The sequence below is a fragment of the Nerophis lumbriciformis genome, linkage group LG24 (genome assembly GCF_033978685.3).
Source record: "Nerophis lumbriciformis linkage group LG24, RoL_Nlum_v2.1, whole genome shotgun sequence".
In the NCBI taxonomy this organism is placed as follows: Eukaryota; Metazoa; Chordata; class Actinopteri; order Syngnathiformes; family Syngnathidae; genus Nerophis; species Nerophis lumbriciformis.
The window spans coordinates 4,311,444-4,332,339 of record NC_084571.2 but is presented as its reverse complement, the minus strand read 5'-3'; the positions used below and the strand labels follow the sequence as shown (position 1 = coordinate 4,332,339).

At 41.3% G+C, this 20,896-nt stretch overlaps 1 protein-coding gene across 1 annotated transcript; it reads right to left on the bottom strand.

The window, feature by feature from the left end:
- Window positions 1–199: 199 nt before the first annotated feature.
- Window positions 200–19,103, bottom strand: rusf1 (RUS family member 1). Its single transcript, XM_061981355.1, has 15 exons — window positions 18,887–19,103; window positions 18,588–18,731; window positions 13,566–13,643; window positions 12,885–12,999; window positions 12,775–12,820; window positions 12,655–12,687; window positions 12,492–12,597; window positions 6,547–6,648; window positions 6,391–6,461; window positions 2,776–2,960; window positions 2,652–2,709; window positions 2,510–2,574; window positions 592–711; window positions 470–526; window positions 200–401 (listed from the first exon to the last, which is right to left on the bottom strand). The coding sequence occupies exons 2-15, from the start codon at window positions 18,726–18,728 to the stop codon at window positions 316–318; spliced, it is 1,263 nt and encodes a 420-aa protein (XP_061837339.1). The 5' UTR covers window positions 18,729–18,731; window positions 18,887–19,103; the 3' UTR covers window positions 200–315.
- Between the last annotated feature and the right edge of the window lie 1,793 nt (window positions 19,104–20,896).

The following is a 20,896-nucleotide window of genomic DNA, read 5'->3' as shown; positions in this document are numbered from 1 at the left end:
CTCCTACCGGCCGAAGGTAGAAGTGCAGCCATTTTTTGTCTTTGTATCTTGTAGCTTAGATTTATGCTACATGGGTGTAAAAGTAGCTAAGCAACAGGAAAAGCTACTCCTTCAAAAAGTAGCTAAACTACTGGAAAATGTAGTTATGCTACACAGTTTAGCTACATATTGCTTGTTACTGCCAATCACTGCAATTAAATACATAAAAATAGATTTATTCCAAAGTTTTATTCTACAAATACATTTCCACAAAGGCCAGTGAATCATTGAAGTATATTTGCTTGGCAAACATTGTGATGCAAAAATCAGCAAGCATCAGCTACTTTTGTTTTTCCACTCCAGCCTCCACTCGTCCCAGTCCAGCAGTGTTCTTTTCACCTCCCAGCCGGCAGCTTCCACACCTGCTCATGAGATTTGGCTCAGCTTATTCAAGTCTTCCAAAAAAAATAATAACAGTGCGGCTGCTCACCTTGGAGAAATGTGCTGAACACAGCGTCCATCAACTTGTGGCTCTCGCGCACAAGATCTTCAAAGGAAATTGTGGAATACTGTCAAACTTATTCATGAGACTGCATGAAAATAAACACTCACCTTGTTGCTTCTGTGGTTCTGTGCAAGATTTCAACTTGCTGCTAATCCAAATAGCCTGACACATTGCTCGGATTTCATCTTGCACGCATGCATGTGTTCCCAAACACACACGAACGCAGCCTGAAAGAAAAATACCACACACTCACCACCAGAGATCGACCAATATGTTTTGTTTCCAGGGCTGATACTGATTATTGGTAGGTCAGGGAGGCCGGTAACCGACATGCATTCTCAGTAAAAGTTATTTAAACACGAATAGTACGTCAGTAAACAGCTGGACAAGGCTTTAAGTTGTTTTGAACATTATTTTTTAGGGAACATGGGACCAGCAGTGACATAATGTTTATTGCAGCGCTATTGCACGCCATTAGACTGTACAACTCCTCTCTGGGGGGGAGGGGGGGTACTAGGATGACAGAGGATGCAAAACAATAACAGTGCAATACTTTTTTATAACATGGTCACTACTGCCTAGTTTCTCTTCTTATATTTTTATTTTACGGTTTTATTTTTATTCTCATTGTTGCTTTTTATTTTTATTCTTATTGTAATATTTTTCTATATTGTTTCCATTTAACCCCCATTATTTACTTTTTTTTAAATTCGATATCAATTCTGTACACTGCTGCTGGAATTTAAATTTTCCTGAGGGAACTCTCCTGAAGGAATCATTAAAGTATTATCTATCCATCTATTGTTATGGTTAATTTAGCAGCAAAAACATCAAACACCTTTAATACGTATGCCTGAGAGGAGTATCAACATTTGCATTTCAAAATATGGCAAGTCTCCTAGGAAAATTGGTAAAAATATGGGATAAATAACTCGCCATCTACTCTATTTTATAGCAGTTAATGGATTTAATACATTGTAAGGTTTCCTTGTTATGAACCCTGAAGTATTGCCAACATTTAAATAAAAAACAATTCTGGGCTCCTTCACTGAGACATTTTTCAAGCTGGCTGACATCATTTCTTCTTGGATGTTACAGAAAGTATGAGAATGTTTTAAGCTGATGCCTGCTCTTCTTTACTTGTACAATAAACTCCTATTTGTCAAGATATTTACACAAAGTTGTGATTTTTTTCCGCAGAGATATTTTTTTCTGTCATGTTTATGTCCATTGATTAATTGATTGATTGAGACTTTTATTAGTAGATTGCACAGTACAGTACATATTCCGTACAATTGACCACTAAATGGTAACACCCGAATCATTTTTTCAACTTGTTTAAGTCGGGGTCCACGTTAATCAATTCACGGTAAATCCGTAAATCCATCCGTTATTTGATTGAATCACAGAACATGAAACTCGCCTCGCTCCGAGTGTTGTGGATGGAAGCTTGTCGAGCGACTACAGCAGCAAAAAAACAACAAAACGGAACCGGGAAGAACAAAAACCAGCAAAAAACAATCAAACGGAAATGAGAAGGACAAAAACTGGATTTCCAGAGGAAAAAAATGGATGTTTCAATAGGTAAGAAGAAGAGATGTACTGTAAGTGACTAGCACTGCAAGAAGGGGATTATTGGGAGCGTAGCGTGGGGAGTAGACCCCAGAAGAATTCTCACAAGAACTCAAATAAATGCCCTGTCAGTTATCAAAACATATTTGGGGAGAATTATTGACAATAAAAGTAATTTTTTTTCTTCAATGAATTGAAAAAAATAATTGGGCTCCAGCAAAAAGATAACTTTTCACCTGCAAGGCAAACAGGCTGGTGCTTGAGCAGTGCTTATTACTATCTAATATATATATATTTAAATACTGCTATTATAAGTGTATATACTGTATCTGCTGATGCAGCTGTTTAGAAAAACAAGGCCGATACCGTTATACACTAAAATGCCAAATATCGGCGCTGATAATCTGTGATCTCTAACTCATGCATTCCAAGCGTTTTAAAGTGTTTTAGTACCGCTTGTGACGCCCAAAATGAAGGGCTTGTTGTTTTTCTTCAAGGCCAAACGGAGCTCCTCTGGGCTACAAAAAAGCACAGATGAAATGATATCAAATAAGTGTCAACGTCAAGCAGAATTGTATAACATGAGTGATGTTACCTCTGGATGACTTCCGTAAGCCTTACACCGAGTTTGATCGGCACAGCTGTCCTAAAGTCTGTTTACAAATAAAACTTGCAATGTTTGTCACAATTAACAATCGCACAAATATTTATAATATTACCCAGGAAAACGGGTTCTTTCCTATTAGCCTCCGTTGGACTCGCGACGCGTCCATCTCGGAGGAATTGCTGCAGCACAATGGTGAGCCGCGCCTCATTGAGCGTTTCCATGACAACGGAGCGGACGGCCTTGTAGTTGGCAAAGAGGTGCAGGGCCGTGAAGGCGAAGAAGAGGCCGAGGGTCAGTCTGGCGGGTGGGGAGACAAGTCTTAGTAGCAGCCCGTCACAATTATATTGGACGCAACCTTTCACATAAACACATTATAATGGGACTGAATGCAGCTCGTCGTCGCCATAAATTGCACGGCAACTCTTGCTTCCAAACACACCTCATATGCAACTAGTCTGCCAGAGAACAAGAAGACACAGCATCAGGGATGAGTGTGGCTAACTTTGAGAGTGCATCGCTAAATCTGGAAAGTATTCAACCCCCTCGAGATACTCTTTTCCAAAAAGGTACTAGCGGAATTTTCTGGTATTGTTAGACACTTTTGTAAACTCTGAAATAGGGATGGTACCGTTCACATTTAAACCGATACGGTACCCATTCCCTGTGCCTGGGAATTGTTAGCCGTAGTCAACGGTACCATTTTTCAGTACTTCCATCCATCCATTTTCTACCGCTTGTCCCTTTTTCAGTACTTGTAGGCGTTAATAAATATTACTAATTTTGATGATATGTAATTTTTATTGCAACATTTAAAAATGAGCTGATGATGATAACTGCTGTCCCGTTGTTATCCCTGCATCCATTTTCTACCGCTTGTCCCTTTTGGGGTCGCGGTGGGTGCTGAAGTCTCAGCTGAATTCGGGCGGTTATATCATGTTTTATTATCATCATACTAACGTCTGCAAGTTTGACATTAAGTTGCAAGTCCAAGATGTTTGATGGCAGTAGTGTATTGTTTATATTAGGGCTGGGCGATATATCGATATATGCGATATATCGCGGGTTTGTCTCTGTGCGATATAGAAAATGACCATATCGTGATATCGAGCATACGTTCTCACGCAGTTGCTTTTGGCTGCGGGCATTACACTACAGGCTCTTCCCACTCTTTCTTGTCTGTCCTTCTCACAGACAGCAAGCGCTCCTTCTTACACACGTCACATACTGTCACGTCATACGTCACATACGTATACGTCCTTCCCGAGCAGAGAGGTAGCAGCATGGCTAACGTTAGCTGGGATGCTAGCAGAGTGGTGTGAGTGGTAATACAAGAGAAAGAAGGTGCAAATCTGGTAACAAATGGAGGAATAATTAATTCCCAAGAAAAACAGCAGGGGGTCCATCGTCTGGCGGTGGTTTGGCTTCAAGTGGGAATATGTCGAACAGACAACCGTAATTTGTCAAGTGTGGGGCAAAAGCGTTGCTATAAAAAGTAGCATTACTGCTGTAATAAACAGTTCAGGGTGTCCCAAGTTACCGTAGTGTGTTAGGTAAGGAGGAGGAGTTTTGTCCCTCCAGAGTTGTTGCCGTAGGGCTGTGACGTAGGGTGTGTGTGGTTGTGGAAGGAGGTGTGTGATGTTGACATTAAAGAAGCGGTGGCTACCGAACCTGCTCTAATGTCTCCCGTTTATTATTTTATTAGATAAGTACACTGTATAGGCGAACCCAGGACACTTGGCTACACTGCTAATATGTAGCATCATTTGAAAAGTCACCCGCTAGACAATGACGAGTGCTTATTTCGCACGTCAACATCTCCGTTTGGTGCCACACGTCCACACCATCCAAATGCCGAGGCAAACATTTCCAGATCAACACCGTATGAAAAAAATAGTGATTTTTTTTAGTTGTGATTTCCTTCTCTGTATGAAAGTTTAAAAGTAGCATATATTAATGCAGTATGAAGAAGAATGTTTTAATGTAGATACATAGAATCATCATACTGCTGTGATTATATGTATCAAGTGTTCATTCAAGGCTAAGGCAAAGTATCGCGATATGGTCTTAAAATATTGCGATATTAAAAAAAGGCCATATCGCCCAGCCTTAATAATAATAATAATAATAATAATAATAATAACTGGGATTTATATAGCGCTTTTCTAAGTACCCAAAGTCGCTTTACATGTAGAACCCATCATTCATTCACATCTGGTGGTGGTAAGCTACTTTCATAGCCACAGCTGCCCTGGGGTAGACTGACGGAAGCGTGGCTGCAATTTGCGACCACCACCTATCATTCATCATTCAATTCACCGGTGTGAGTGGCACCGGGGGCAAAGGGTGAAGTGTCCCGCCCAAGGACACAACGGCAGCGATTTTTTGGATGGTAAGAGGCGGGGAGCGAACCTGCAACCCTCAGGTTTCTGGCACGGTTGCTCTACCCACTACGCCATGCCGCCCCAGCCTTAGTTTATATATAAAGTGTTAATACTGTATTTAAGTATTTAACTCATTGCACACCAACTGTTTTATTGTAACGTGCATCTTAGAATAGAATAGAGTTTTATTTGTCATTATTACAGTGAACAGGTTCAAAGAACAACGAAATTGGAGCAGATCATAATAATTTAGTAATATAAATAGTAAAAAAAAGATAAAAAAGAAGATATGTATCTTTATACATCCACACACATGCATATATCCATACATATGCATATATATACATATACACATATAACATTATTGCACATTATAGTCCGAAAAAATAAAAAGACATGACACATGAGGACATGACGGACACATTGTGCTCACTCAGGCCTGTTTAATACTACAATGGCTCTTGGGTAGAAACTGTTTTTTAGTCTATTTGTTCCCGCTTAATTGTAGTTAAGTCATTAACACATTGGGAGGGGTTGAAATCGCCATGTAAACTCACTAATGCTAATCAGTAGCATGTCAATACGAATGCCAATGTCTATTAGCATCAAGCTAATGCATTTTTACAACTTCATCACTATATTTAGCAAGTTTTCAAACCCCTCTACATACTATTTTCCAAAGGTACGAGCTGCATTTTCTGATATTATCATTAAACACTTTTGGGAAATAAAAAAATAAAATAAAAATAAAAAATGCATTAAAAAAAAATTGGAGACTCTGGACATGAACGCACGTTTCCATCCATCCATTTTCTACCGCTTATTCCCTTTGGGGTCGCGGGGGTCGCTGGAGCCTATCTCAGCTACAATCGGGCGGAAGGCGGGGTACACCCTGGACAAGTCGCCACCTCATCGCAGGGCCAACACAGATAGACGGACAACATTCACACTCACATTCACACACTAGGGCCAATTTAGTGTTGCCAATCAACTTATCCCCAGGTGCATGTCTTTGGAGGTGGGAGGAAGCCGGAGTACCCGGAGGGAACCCACGCAGTCACGGGGAGAACATGCAAACTCCACACAGAAAGATCCCGAGCCCGGGATTGAACCCAAGACTACTCAGGACCTTCGTATTGTGAGGCAGATGCATTAACCCCTCTGCCACCGTGAAGCCCGCAAAAACACAATTGATATCACCAATATCTGCATAATTTATGCAAATTTGACATCTCGCCCCCCGCATGCCAACACCAGAGATACATTGCAGTCATGTGGGTGAGACGTTTGTCTTATTTTAACACAGAGTACCTGAGTGATGCCTGCGTGACGTAACACTTACTTACACGGGATTATCCGTGACGAGCGGGATGAGGATCAAACTGAAGAGAAGTCCTGCCAGATTCACTAAAGTCTCCTGTGACAAAAACACCAGAATCAAATTTTGCTAACCTTCACATTCCAATGGAGATGTTTGAAACAAGCAAAGAGTCAAAGGCTACCTGACTGCCGTCCTTGGCAGAGATGTCGGCCATGTTGTCCCGGCGAGCCTGGTGAAGCGTCAAGGAGGCTCTGGTGGCTCCGCCCGCTACGCCAACCACAGACTGGTCCGATAAAAGAGCAGGAATCTTATAACTAATATCGATTTTTCCAATTGTACTGTACAGCAGCCTTAGCTATTTTATGGACTACAGGGGGTGCTCGGTCACGTACGAGTTGCGTTCCTATGACGACGATGTAAGTCGAGTAGCTACAGTCGTACTTCGGGATACGACTTTAATTGGAGCTCCTACCTTGAAAAACGAGTATTGTGAAACAGCGTCTCTTATTGAAATCAATTCAAATTAATCGGTGCTATGCCCCCAAAACACCATTTTAAAATGTAACATGCCTTTGAAAAAGGAAAACAACCTTTTTGATAAGAAATATTGTATAAGAACAATACAATGACATGTACTAAAAACAACTACAGTAGATTTGTGAAGTAATGTGATGATAATATGTACAATATTTACCTTGAATATTTCCTACCAGCTGCTTCTTCGTCAAATACAGCATCAACAGCCCCCTTATATATATACCGTATATTACCAAATAAACGCCCTTGTGCAAATAACCGCCCATGTCCTAATAGCCGCCCGGGGTCTGACCCCATTTTGTGAAATAAACGCCCGGGCTACTATTTGGTAATATACGGTATATATATATATATATATATATATATATATATATATATATATATATATACACACACACACATATACATACACACATATATATGTATACACTTATATATATATACAGTATATACATATATATACACACACATATATATATACACACACATATATATATATATATACAGTATATACATATATATATATATACACGTATATACATATATATACATACATATACACATACACACATATATATATATATATATATATATATATAGGTAAAAGCCAGTAAATTAGAATATTTTGAAAAACTTGATTTATTTCAGTAATTGCATTCAAAAGGTGTAACTTGTACATTATATTTATTCATTGCACACAGACTGATGCATTCAAATGTTTATTTCATTTAATTTTGATGATTTGAAGTGGCAACAAATGAAAATCCAAAATTCCGTGTGTCACAAAATTAGAATATTACTTAAGGCTAATACAAAAAAGGGATTTTTAGAAATGTTGGCCAACTGAAAAGTATGAAAATGAAAAATATGAGCATGTACAATACTCAATACTTGGTTGGAGCTCCTTTTGCCTCAATTACTGCGTTAATGCGGCGTGGCATGGAGTCGATGAGTTTCTGGCACTGCTCAGGTGTTATGAGAGCCCAGGTTGCTCTGATAGTGGCCTTCAACTCTTCTGCGTTTTTGGGTCTGGCATTCTGCATCTTCCTTTTCACAATACCCCACAGATTTTCTATGGGGCTAAGGTCAGGGGAGTTGGCGGGCCAATTTAGAACAGAAATACCATGGTCCGTAAACCAGGCACGGGTAGATTTTGCGCTGTGTGCAGGCGCCAAGTCCTGTTGGAACTTGAAATCTCCATCTCCATAGAGCAGGTCAGCAGCAGGAAGCATGAAGTGCTCTAAAACTTGCTGGTAGACGGCTGCGTTGACCCTGGATCTCAGGAAACAGAGTGGACCGACACCAGCAGATGACATGGCACCCCAAACCATCACTGATGGTGGAAACTTTACACTAGACTTCAGGCAACGTGGATCCTGTGCCTCTCCTGTCTTCCTCCAGACTCTGGGACCTCGATTTCCAAAGGAAATGCAAAATTTGCTTTCGTCAGAAAACATGACTTTGGACCACTCAGCAGCAGTCCAGCTCTTTTTTTCCTTAGCCCAGGTGAGACGCTTTTCGCGCTGTTTCTTGGTCAACAGTGGCTTGACACGAGGTATGCGGCAGTTGAAACCCATGTCTTTCAAGCGTCTCTTGGTGGTGGATCTTGAAGCACTGACTCCAGCAGCTGTCCACTCCTTCTGAATCTCCCCCACATTTTTGAATGGGTTTTTTTTCACAATCTTGACCAGGGCGCGGTGATCCCTATCGCTTGTACACTTTTTCTGACCAGTTTTTCCTTCCCTTTGCCTCTCCATTAATGTGTTTGGACACAGAGCTCTGAGAACAGCCAGCCTCTTCAGCAATAACCTTTTGTGTCTTTCCCTCCTTGTGCAATGTGTCGATGGTTGCCTTTTGGACAGCTGTCAAATCTGAAGTCTTCCCCATGTTTGTGTAGGCTTCAGAACTGGACTGAGAGACCATTTAAAGCCCTTTGCAGGTGTTTTGAGTTAATCAGCTGATTAGTTTGTGGTACTAGGTGTCTTCAAAATTTAACCCTTACACAATATTCTAATTTTGTGACACACGGAATTTTGGATTTTCATTTGTTGCCACTTCAAATCATCAAAATTAAATGAAATAAACATTTGAATGCATCAGTCTGTGTGCAATGAATAAATATAATGTACAAGTTACACCTTTTGAATGCAATTACTGAAATAAATCAAGTTTTTCAAAATATTCTAATTTACTGGCTTTTACCTGTATATATATATATATATATATATATATATATATATATATATATATATATATATATATAAAGCCTATACATATTAGTATTATAATAATATAATGAATATATAATTAATCATTATAATTGGCTATTAAGAGTATGTGAAAGTTCAACTCCTACCTTTTTTTTTTACTTCCATGACAACCTCCTTAAGGTTTTTTAATCAATCATAAACATCAAGCAGCTAAAATGCACCAAACATGGATAAGTGTGGAGAGAGTGTTTTGTATTTTTCCCATCATGCCTTGTAATATGTATATATTTTTATGTTGATTGGACATTTTTTATAATATCTAAAAAGTTCAATGAGCCGGTTGTGCTATGTGCGACTGTGTGTGTTGACTTTTTGGGTTGGTTGAATTTGTTTTGCACCATGACTAGGGAAACCTGTTTAGACTGGGTCATACAAGTAAATGCTGTACTGTTTCCTCACATGTGTAAAAAATTTAAATTTCCCCCTCGGGGATTAATAAAGTATTTCTGATTCTGATTAATGGTTGAGTTACTTCCGTTGGCCACCAAATGGCGACAAAATGGCAGCCAACAGACCGCTGACTTTTTGTATTTAATATGAATACATCGCTCCCGGCCATATTGCTTATTGAACTTGTGCCGTCTCGCAGGCGGGCCGTAGTTTAGACACCCTTGGTTTGGATATTATTCTGGCTGGTGTTATCGACTCATTCTCGTGCTTATTGTTGCTTGATTTTTTTTCCTGGTCTCAAACTGAGGCACGCTTTGTCATGTTTTTGATCATTTCTTACTTTAATTCAATAAATATCGCCCACTTCTTCTTAGCACGGTCCTTCACACTCACTTTCCTCCTTCCCATGCTTGAAAAAACAAAGTTATGTCGATTTCTAGCCACAAGTTAATGCTAGCGAGTAAGACCGGATGTTTAGGTCGAATCTTACGGGGTTCCCTGTGACATTCACTACGTTAACTGGCAGTGGGGAGGCTCATAACCTAAGTTTTTGCTTGCAGTCTAATAAAGCATAAGAATACGAAGGTCCTGAGTAGTCTGGGGTTCATTCCCGGGCTCGGGATCTTTCTGTGTGGAGTTTGCATGTTCTCCCCGTGACTGCGTGGGTTCCCTCCGGGTACTCCGGCTTCCTCCCACCTCCGAAGACATGCACCTGGGGATAGGTTTATTGGCAACACTAAATTGGCCCTAGTGTGTGGATGTGAGTGTGAATGTAGTCTGTCTATCTGTGTTGGCCCTGCGATGAGGTGGTGACTTGTCCAGGGTGTACCCCGCCTTCCGCCCAATTGTAGCTGGGATAGGCTCCAGCGCCCCCCGCGACCCCGAAGGGAATAAGCGGTAGAAAATGGATTAATGGAATTAGACAAGAGACAGCTCTTATCCTGAAAAACTGGTAAGCTGAGGTACAACTGTATTTGTAATTATTTTCCTACAGTACTAATAAACCACAGAAGAGTGTCATAACCGTGAAACTACGTAAAACAAGTACCTCCTGTTAGGGCTGGGCGATATGGCTGAAAACTGTATCACGATATCTGTTTTTTAGATTGATCGATAACGATAATTATTAATATTTTTAATGACTTATTTAAGCCTGCCGATAAATACAGTAATAAAATATCCAACTTACCAAGGGTGCTATTTATCAGTGGAGAAGGAGTCTGGTAGCCAGGTGGTAAAATAATTGCAGTAAATTTGAAGATACTTGCAGTTTCGAGACACTAGATGGCTGTAGAGTATAAGTTATTGAACACTTCAGAGTAGTTGGGGAAGCTTCTCTTTAAAACGGACATATTGGAAGTGTCAGCATGTTGCCGCACCGTCTGAATTAAAACCAACACAACTAAAAGTTAGGTTTCTGTTATTGAGTGGATATATCAAGATATTACAGAGAATCCACAGCGAGACAGAAAGACGGCGCAACTGGAAGTTGATACTGTTATCTGATTGGCTGATAGCGTGTCACTCCCATTGCTCAGTGACACTTCCTGTTTGCTGGGTTCCCAGAGCACAAGTGACCTCATGCAACAAATCTTGCTTCATAATTTCTTGTTTATTCCGACTAAAAATATAAATATGTATCAAACGTAGGGCTGGGCGATATATCGATATACGCGATATATCGCGGGTTTGTCTCTGTGCGATATAGAAAATGACTATATCGTGATATTCGAGTATACGTTCTCACGCAGTTGCTTTTAGCTCCGGGCATTACACTACAGGCTCTTCTCACTCTTTGTCGTCTCTCCTTCTCACAGACATAAAACAAGCGCACCTTCTTACATACGTCACATACGTATAGGCCCTCGCGGAGCAGAGAGGTAGCGGTATGGGTAAAGTTAGCTGTGATGCTAACGATGCAGTGGTAATACGAGAGAAAGAAAGTGCGAATCTGGTAACAATTGAAGGAAGAATTAATTCCCAAGAAAAACAGCAGGGGGTTCATCGTCTGGCGGTGGTTTGGCTTCAAGTGGTAAGATGCCGAACAGACAACGTAATTTGTCAAGTGTGGGGCAAAAGCATTGCTACAGAAAGTAGCATTACTGCTAATATGTAGCATCATGTGAAAAGTCACCTGCTAGAGAATGAAGAGTGTTTACTCCGCATGTCAACATCTCCGTTTGGTGCCACAACAAAAAAATGCCGAGGCAACCATTTCCATATCAACACCGTATGAAAAAAATAGTCAACAACAGAAAGAGATAACGTCCGCAGTAACCTACCACATAGTGAAGGACATACACTATTTGATTTTCTATTATGCAGCTCATTTTATTTGACAGTTATTGAAATATCTTGTGTGACATCATGCACAAAAGTACACTTTATTTGTTTTAAACTATTGTAGTGGCGTTCTGTACAAAAAGTGCACTTTAATTTAGTGTTGTTTTGATATGTCATCTTTATGACATCATGCACAAAAGTGAACTCAAAGCTTGTTTTAAAATGTCTCTGACAATCTTGCACTTTCTGTTTTGAAATGACATGAATGTTTGTGCCACTGCTTAATAACTGTTTAATAAATACACTTTTGCTAAATTGACTTAGTTGTGATTTCCCTCTCTGCATGAAAGTTTAAAATGAGCATATATTAATGCAGTATGAAGAAGAATGTTTTAATGTAGACACATAGAATCATCATACAGCTGTGATTATATGCATCAAGTGTTCATTCAAGGCTAAGGCAAAATATCGAGATATATATCGTGTATCGTGACATGGCCTAAAAATATTGAGATATTAAAAAAAGGCCATATCGCCCAGCCCTAATCGAACGTTTTATATTGGTATCGATTATGTGTCGACCCCCATACATATTGATATCGTTTTATCGGCCCAGCCCTACCTCCAGGAGTTCTGTTGTGTTTACCTTGAATATGCCTGATGTGCACACTATCAAGGTGAACCAAGCCGGGAAATACGGTGCTAGTATTTCCATGAACATGGCGATATCGTTGAGAACGTCTGCAAAAAGCCTTGACAAACATCGGGATTATTCAGAGAAATAAACAAAATGTCCACATTTCACATACCTCCATTTCTTTGCATCAGAGTCTAACTTGTTCCTGGGATAAAGACACAAAACAACAGTGGTAGAAGATAAACGTTTGGCTTTTTAGACCTTAACACTCTTCATTATTGGCAGAGTTTACCCTTTCAGCCAGGCGAAGAGGATCCTTCCCAGCATGCTGGTTCCATCTGAAGAAGAAACACGTTAGTAACACCGGCTGTCAACATATAAAATAAAGCATCCAGGTGTCACCTCTTAACAACCAGGTGACGGTGGCTGCAGCCACTGTTGCTTCCTGGTTTCCAACCCCGACGCCTTTAAGCGACGCCTGAGTGGCCAGAGTCCCCGTTAGAGAGCTGGAGAAGGCCTGGGGATTTTCAAAGATGTTGATGCTTTGGTTATGTCCTCTTGATACCGTGGTACAAAATATAGGGGAAAAACACACGCACGCTCCAAAAAAACAAAAATAAAGAGGTGCACGGCAAAATGTGTACTTAAAGCAGGCGCTACAAAACACAGAACGGTTTCGACAATGTCTTCGTCAGTGTGCAATTCTCAACAGGAAGTGACGCACTTAAATAGTCACATCTGTGGTCAATCAAGTGATATAATACATCAAGAACAACTTCAAAAATAAAGCAATAACAAAATGTGTGGACAACCATTATAATGTGCTCATCAGCACAGTGAAAAAAATAAATTAAGCGCGAGAATAGCTATAGCTCCCTCTATATACCGTATATATAATACTTCTAAAGTACCAAAATGAAGCACCAACCTGAATCCCTACATCAGGCCACAAAAAAATCTATATGAAGTACATGATATGCATATAGACAACTTCATGGAAAACCATTATAGAAAACAATTTTTTTTTTTTTTTTCCCACAGTGCTGATGAGCTATACTCCTTTTATTACTCTTAATACCGTACCTGCACTGTATCCCAAAACTGGTACTGCAGGTAGTCCCCGCTCACGCTCTCTGGGTAGCCTTGAGGCAGAAAGATGCTCTGGATGTAATTTAAAATGACATATTAATCATTCTTAATAAACAACATGCCAGGGCCGACCGGTGACATAAACACTTAATGGTGTTGTTCAGGGCCACAACCACTGGGGGAAGCCACATGATCATGGCCTGGGTTTTTTGGGCCCCGTTTACACTGCAAACCAAATCTGATTATTTTTTTTGCCCTCAAATTACACAGATCAGATTTTTTTTGCCAGTCTTAACTTAATGCTCCAAAGTGCTTGAAATCTGATCTTTTCGCATCAGATCAAATCAGAAGGTAGTCCTGAATCAGGTTGGAATCTGATCTTTTTAAATGTGACTTCAGTCCAAATGTGACTTTTTCGTCATTTGTGTGCGCGGGGATAGATGCAGCCTGCCGTTTCCTTTAACTTGGACACGCACATCGCCATTAAAAGCCAGTAATTTGCAGGAGTTATCTCACCTTCTGAGTAGCCTCTGATTTACTAATGGTTTCTAATGTTGTAAAAATGTTTTGAATAAATATTACATTTCAACATTTCTGTCAATGAAGATTTGCTCCAGCCTGCGACACAATGTCATTTTGATAGTAGGCTATTATAGCTAATATAGACACTTTACATCATGCGTTGCCTTCATTACAAGACTTATATACGGCTTTTTATTTTTTGCGGCTCCAGACAGATTTGTTTTTTGTATTTTTGGTCCAATATGGCTCTTTCAACATTTTGGGTTGCCGACCTCTGCTCTAGAGCCATAGGGGGGCCAACCCCCGGTGTAAACATACCGAGTGTGGGGAGGTGACGTTAGATTTAGGGTGAGGGCCCCTTTATGAAATTGTAATAGGTACCATTATTAGCGTCAATGTAAACTTCCTGACGCTGTAATTGTCTCCATGCTTACTGGTCAGAAGACACTATAACAGAAATATACTTCAAAATAATTATTTACTCGTAGCGCCAGTGACAAAGGTAACTCGTTATTGACACGAGGAAAGTTGAAAAAACGTGTAGCGCGGATGCGCATGTGCACGAATGCTCAGTAGCGTTAAGTAAATCATTGCGACAGAACACTATCATGCTGTAGAGATGAATATTTAATATAGATGTCCGATAATAGCGTTAAAATGTAATATCGGTATCGGTTTTTTTATTATCGGTATCGTTTTTTTTTGTTTTTGTTTTTAATTAAATCAACATAAAAAACACAAGATACACTTACAATTAGTGCACCAACCCAAACAACCTTCCTCCCCCATTTACACTCATTCACACAAAAGGGTTGTTTCTTTCTGTTATTAATATTCTGGTTCCTACATTATATATCAATATACAGGTAAAAGCCAGTAAATTAGAATATTTTTAAAAAACTTGATTTATTTCAGTAATTGCATTCAAAAGGTGTAACTTGTACATTATATTTATTCATTGCACACAGACTGATGCATTCAAATGTTTATTTCATTTAATTTTGATGATTTGAAGTGGCAACAAACGAAAATCCAAAATTCCGTGTGTCACAAAATTAGAATATTACTTAAGGCTAATACAAAAAAGGGATTTTTAGAAATGTTGGCCAACTGAAAAGTATGAAAATGAAAAATATGAGCATGTACAATACTCAATACTTGGTTGGAGCTCCTTTTGCCTCAATTACTGCGTTAATGCGGCGTGGCATGGAGTCGATGAGTTTCTGGCACTGCTCAGGTGTTATGAGAGCCCAGGTTGCTCTGATAGTGGCCTTCAACTCTTCTGCGTTTTTGGGTCTGGCATTCTGCATCTTCCTTTTCACAATACCCCACAGATTTTCTATGGGGCTAAGGTCAGGGGAGTTGGCGGGCCAATTTAGAACAGAAATACCATGGTCCGTAAACCAGGCACGGGTAGATTTTGCGCTGTGTGCAGGCGCCAAGTCCTGTTGGAACTTGAAATCTCCATCTCCATAGAGCAGGTCAGCAGCAGGAAGCATGAAGTGCTCTAAAACTTGCTGGTAGACGGCTGCGTTGACCCTGGATCTCAGGAAACAGAGTGGACCGACACCAGCAGATGACATGGCACCCCAAACCATCACCCAACCATGCAAATTTTGCATTTCCTTTGGAAATCGAGGTCCCAGAGTCTGGAGGAAGACAGGAGAGGCACAGGATCCACGTTGCCTGAAGTCTAGTGTAAAGTTTCCACCATCAGTGATGGTTTGGGGTGCCATGTCATCTGCTGATGTCGGTCCACTCTGTTTCCTGAGATCCAGGGTCAACGCAGCCGTCTACCAGCAAGTTTTAGAGCACTTCATGCTTCCTGCTGCTGACCTGCTCTATGGAGATGGAGATTTCAAGTTTCAACAGGACTTGGCGCCTGCACACAGCGCAAAATCTACCTGTGCCTGGTTTACGGACCATGGTATTTCTGTTCTAAATTGGCCCGCCAACTCCCCTGACCTTAGCCCCATAGAAAATCTGTGGGGTATTGTGAAAAGGAAGATGCAGAATGCCAGACCCAAAAACGCAGAAGAGTTGAAGGCCACTATCAGAGCAACCTGGGCTCTCATAACACCTGAGCAGTGCCAGAAACTCATCGACTCCATGCCACGCCGCATTAACGCAGTAATTGAGGCAAAAGGAGCTCAAACCAAGTATTGAGTATTGTACATGCTCATATTTTTCATTTTCATACTTTTCAGTTGGCCAACATTTCTAAAAATCCCTTTTTTGTATTAGCCTTACACAATATTCTAATTTTGTGACGCACGGAATTTTGGATTTTCATTTGTTGCCACTTCAAATCATCAAAATTAAACGAAATAAACATTTGAATGCATCAGTCTGTGTGCAATGAATAAATATAATGTACAAGTTACACCTTCTGAATGCAATTACTGAAATAAATCAAGTTTTTCAAAATATTCTAATTTACTGGCTTTTACCTGTATATCAATACAGTCTGCAAGGGATACAGGCCGTAAGCACACATGATTGTGCGTGCTGCTGGTCCACTAATAGTACTAACCTTTAACAGTTAATTTTACACATTTTCATTAATTACTAGTTTCTATGTAACTGTTTTTATATTGTTTTGCTTTCTTTTTTATTCAAGAAAATGTTTTTAATTTATTTATCTTATTTTATTTTATTATTATTTTTAAAAAGTACCTTATCTTCACCATACCTGGTTGTCCAAATTAGGCATAATAATGTGTTAATTCCATCCATCCATCCATCCATCTTCTTCCGCTTATCCGAGGTCGGGTCGCGGGGGCAGCAGCCTAAGCAGGGAAGCCCAGACTTCCCTCTCCCCAGCCACTTCGTCCAGCTCCTCCCGGGGGATCCCGAGGCGTTCCCAGGCCAGCCGGGAGACATAGTCTTCCCAACGTGTCCTGGGTCTTCCTCGTGGCCTCCTACCGGTCGGACATGCCCTAAACACCTCCTTAGGGAGGCGCTCGGGTGGCATCCTGACCAGATGCCCGAACCACCTCATCTGGCTCCTCTCGATGTGGAGGAGCAGCGGCTTTACTTTGAGCTCCCCCCGGATGACAGAGCTTCTCACCCTATCTCTAAGGGAGAGCCCCGCCACCCGGCGGAGGAAACTCATTTCGGCCGCTTGTACCCGTGATCTTGTCCTTTCGGTCATAACCCAAAGCTCATGACCATAGGTGAGGATGGGAACGTAGATCGACCGGTAAATTGAGAGCTTTGCCTTCCGGCTCAGCTCCTTCTTCACCACAACGGATCGATACAGCGTCCGCATTACTGAAGACGCCGCACCGATCCGCCTGTCGATCTCACGATCCACTCTTCCCTCACTCGTGAACAAGACTCCAAGGTACTTGAACTCCTCCACTTGGGGCAAGATCTCCTCCCCAACCCGGAGATGGCACTCCACCCTTTACCGGGCGAGAACCATGGACTCGGACTTGGAGGTGCTGATTCTCATCCCAGTCGCTTCACACTCAGCTGCGAACCGATCCAGTGAGAGCTGAAGATCCTGGCCAGATGAAGCCATCAGGACCAAATCATCTGCAAAAAGCAGAGACCTAATCCTGCAGCCACCAAACCGGATCCCCTCAACGCCTTGACTGCGCCTAGAAATTCTGTCCATAAAAGTTATGAACAGAATTGGTGACAAAGGGCAGCCTTGGCGGAGTCCAACCCTCACCGGAAACGTGTCCGACTTACTGCCGGCAATGCGAACCAAGCTCTGACACTGATCATACAGGGAGCGGACCGCCACAATCAGACAGTCCGAAACCCCATACTCTCTGAGCACTCCCCACAGGACTTCCCGAGGGACACGGTCGAATGCCTTCTCCAAGTCCACAAAGCACATGTAGACTGGTTGGGCAAACTCCCATGCACCCTCAAGGACCCTGCCGAGAGTATAGAGCTGGTCCACAGTTCCACGACCAGGACGAAAACCACACTGTTCCTCCTGAATCCGAGGTTCGACTATCCGGCGTAGCCTCCTCTCCAGTACACCTGAATAGACCTTACCGGGAAGGCTGAGGAGTGTGATCCCACGATAGTTAGAACACACCCTCCGGTTCCCCTTTTTAAAGAGAGGAACCACCACCCCGGTCTGCCAATCCAGAGGTACTGCCCCCGATGTCCACGCGATGCTGCAGAGTCTTGTCAACCAAGACAGCCCTACAGCATCCAGAGCCTTAAGGAACTCCGGGCGGATCTCATCCACCCCCGGGGCCTTGCCACCGAGGAGCTTTTTAACTACCTCAGCAACCTCAGCCCCAGAAATGTTAATTCCACGACTGTATATATCGGTTTATATCGGTATCGGTAATTGAAGAGTTGGACAATATCGCAATATCGGATATCGGCAAAAAGCCATTATCGGACATCCCTAATATTTAATAAGTATTTCCCCTTGCTTTAAACCAGCCAACAATTGATTACATTAAAAAATAACATTAATAAACATCATGCTAAAGAGACATTTTATGAATTGTTTTGCCTTACTTTAAAAACGCCAACAATGGAGTTTCCTCTTGATTTAGCTTCATTGTCATCTCTCCTCCTCTCCATCACTCCACCTTTTGCTAAATACTTCCAGGATTCATCACTTCCATATCTCTCCGTGGCCAAAACCTCCTCCTCCATTTTCTGCAATGATGAGGGTAAGACAACGTATCATTCATTGTTCCTGTTCCAGTGTGGCACAACTTGGTCATTAGCAGCCATTCACGGACATTCGCTTAACAAATATTCAGTGGAGCAGACAAAAAATAATGTAGTACATATTCAAACGTGTTTAGTACCTTAAAGAGCACCGCCGACGTGTCAAACGCTCCTCCAGCCTTTTTCCTTCCCACCACTTCCGTATTATTCCGCCTTTTTTGCTTCAAAGCTTCCTGATTGGTGTATTAGGGCGGGACTACGATGACGGTGCAAACCATGTGTTGTTTTGCTTGTTCAAAGTACCTCAATAACGCTGCTGTAAAGGTTAAAATGTTTAAGTGTTTAACGTTTTATAAAGTATAAAGTACTATAAAGTATAATAATTAGAGTCATTTCCATGTTTACTTCGCTTTTTTGCCTCAAAGCGTCCTGATTGGTGCATTTGGGGTATTAGGGCGGGACTACGATGACGTAGTGTCATCCATGTGTTGTTTGAGCATGTTCTAAATCAGGGATCGGAAACCTTTTTGGTTGAGAGAGCCATGGAAGCCAAATATTTTAAAATGTATTTCCATGAGAGTCATATAATATTTTTTAACACTGAATACAACTAAATGCGTGCATTTTTAAGTAAGACCAACATTTTTACAGTATCAATCAATCAATCTTTATTTATATAGCCCTAAATCACAAGTGTCTCAAAGGGCTGCACAAGCCACAACGACATCCTCGGTACAAAGCCCACATACGGGCAAGGAAAAACTCACCCCAGTGGGACGTCGATGTGAATGACTATGAGAAACCTTGGAGGACCGCATATGTGGGTAACCCCCCCCCCCCCCCCCCCCCCCCTCTAGGGGAGACCGAAAGCAATGGATGTCGAGTGGGTCTGACATAATATTGTGAGAGTCCAGTCCATACTGGATCCAACATAATAGTAAGAGTCCAGTCCATAGTGGGGCCAGCAGGACACCATCTCGAGCGGAGACGGGTCAGCAGCGCAGAGATGTTCCCTGCCGATGCACAGGCGAGCGGTCCACCCCGGGTCCCGACTCTGGACAGCCAGCACTTCATCCATGGCCACCGGACCTGTGCCCCCCCCCCTCAAGGAAAAGGGGAGCAGAGGAGAAAAGAAAAGAAACGGCAGATCAACTGGTCCAACAGGGGGGCTATTTAAAGGCTAGAGTATACAAATGAGTTTTAAGATGGGACTTAAATGCTTCTACTGAGGTAGCATCTCTAATTGTTACCGGGAGGGCATTCCATAGTACTGGAGCCCGAATAGAAAACGCTCTATAGCCCGCAGACTTTTTTTGGGCTCTGGGAATCACTAATAAGCCGGAGTTCTTTGAACGCAGATTTCTTGCCGGGACATATGGTACAATGCAATCGACAAGATAGGACGGAGCTAGACCGTGTAGTATTTTATACGTAAGTAGTAAAACCTTAAAGTCACATCTTAAGTGCACAGGAAGCCAGTGCAGGTGAGCCAGTATAGGCGTAATATGATCAAACTTTCTTGTTCTTGTCAAAAGTCTAGCAGCCGCATTTTGTACCAACTGTAATTTTTTAATGCTAGACATAGGGAGCCCCGAAAATAATACGTTACAATAGTCGAGACGAGACGTAACGAACGCATGAATAATGATCTCAGCGTCGCTAGTGGATAAAATAGAACGAATTTTAGCGATATTACGGAGATGAAAGAAGGCCGTTTTAGTAACACTCTTAATGTGTGACTCAAAGGAGAGAGTTGGGTGGAAGATAATACCCAGATTCTTTACTGATTCGCCTTGTGTAATTGTTTGGTTGTCAAATGTTAAGGTGGTATTATTAAATAAATGTCGGTGTTTAGCAGGACCGATAATCAGCATTTCCGTTTTCTTGGCGTTGAGTTGCAAGAAGTTAGCGGACATCCATTGTTTAATTTCATTAAGACACTAAGATATAATAATATAATAAGTCTCTTTTTATTTTTAATAACATTGTTATTCTGAAGCTAACCAATAACAAATAAAATACTTCTTACCATTAACTTCTTGAACAGGTGCGGTAGAAAAAAGATGGATGGATTAAAATGCATGAGAATGTTTTATATTTTGAACGTTATTTTTAACACTGTGATTACCAGCGGAATTATTCCTTACTTA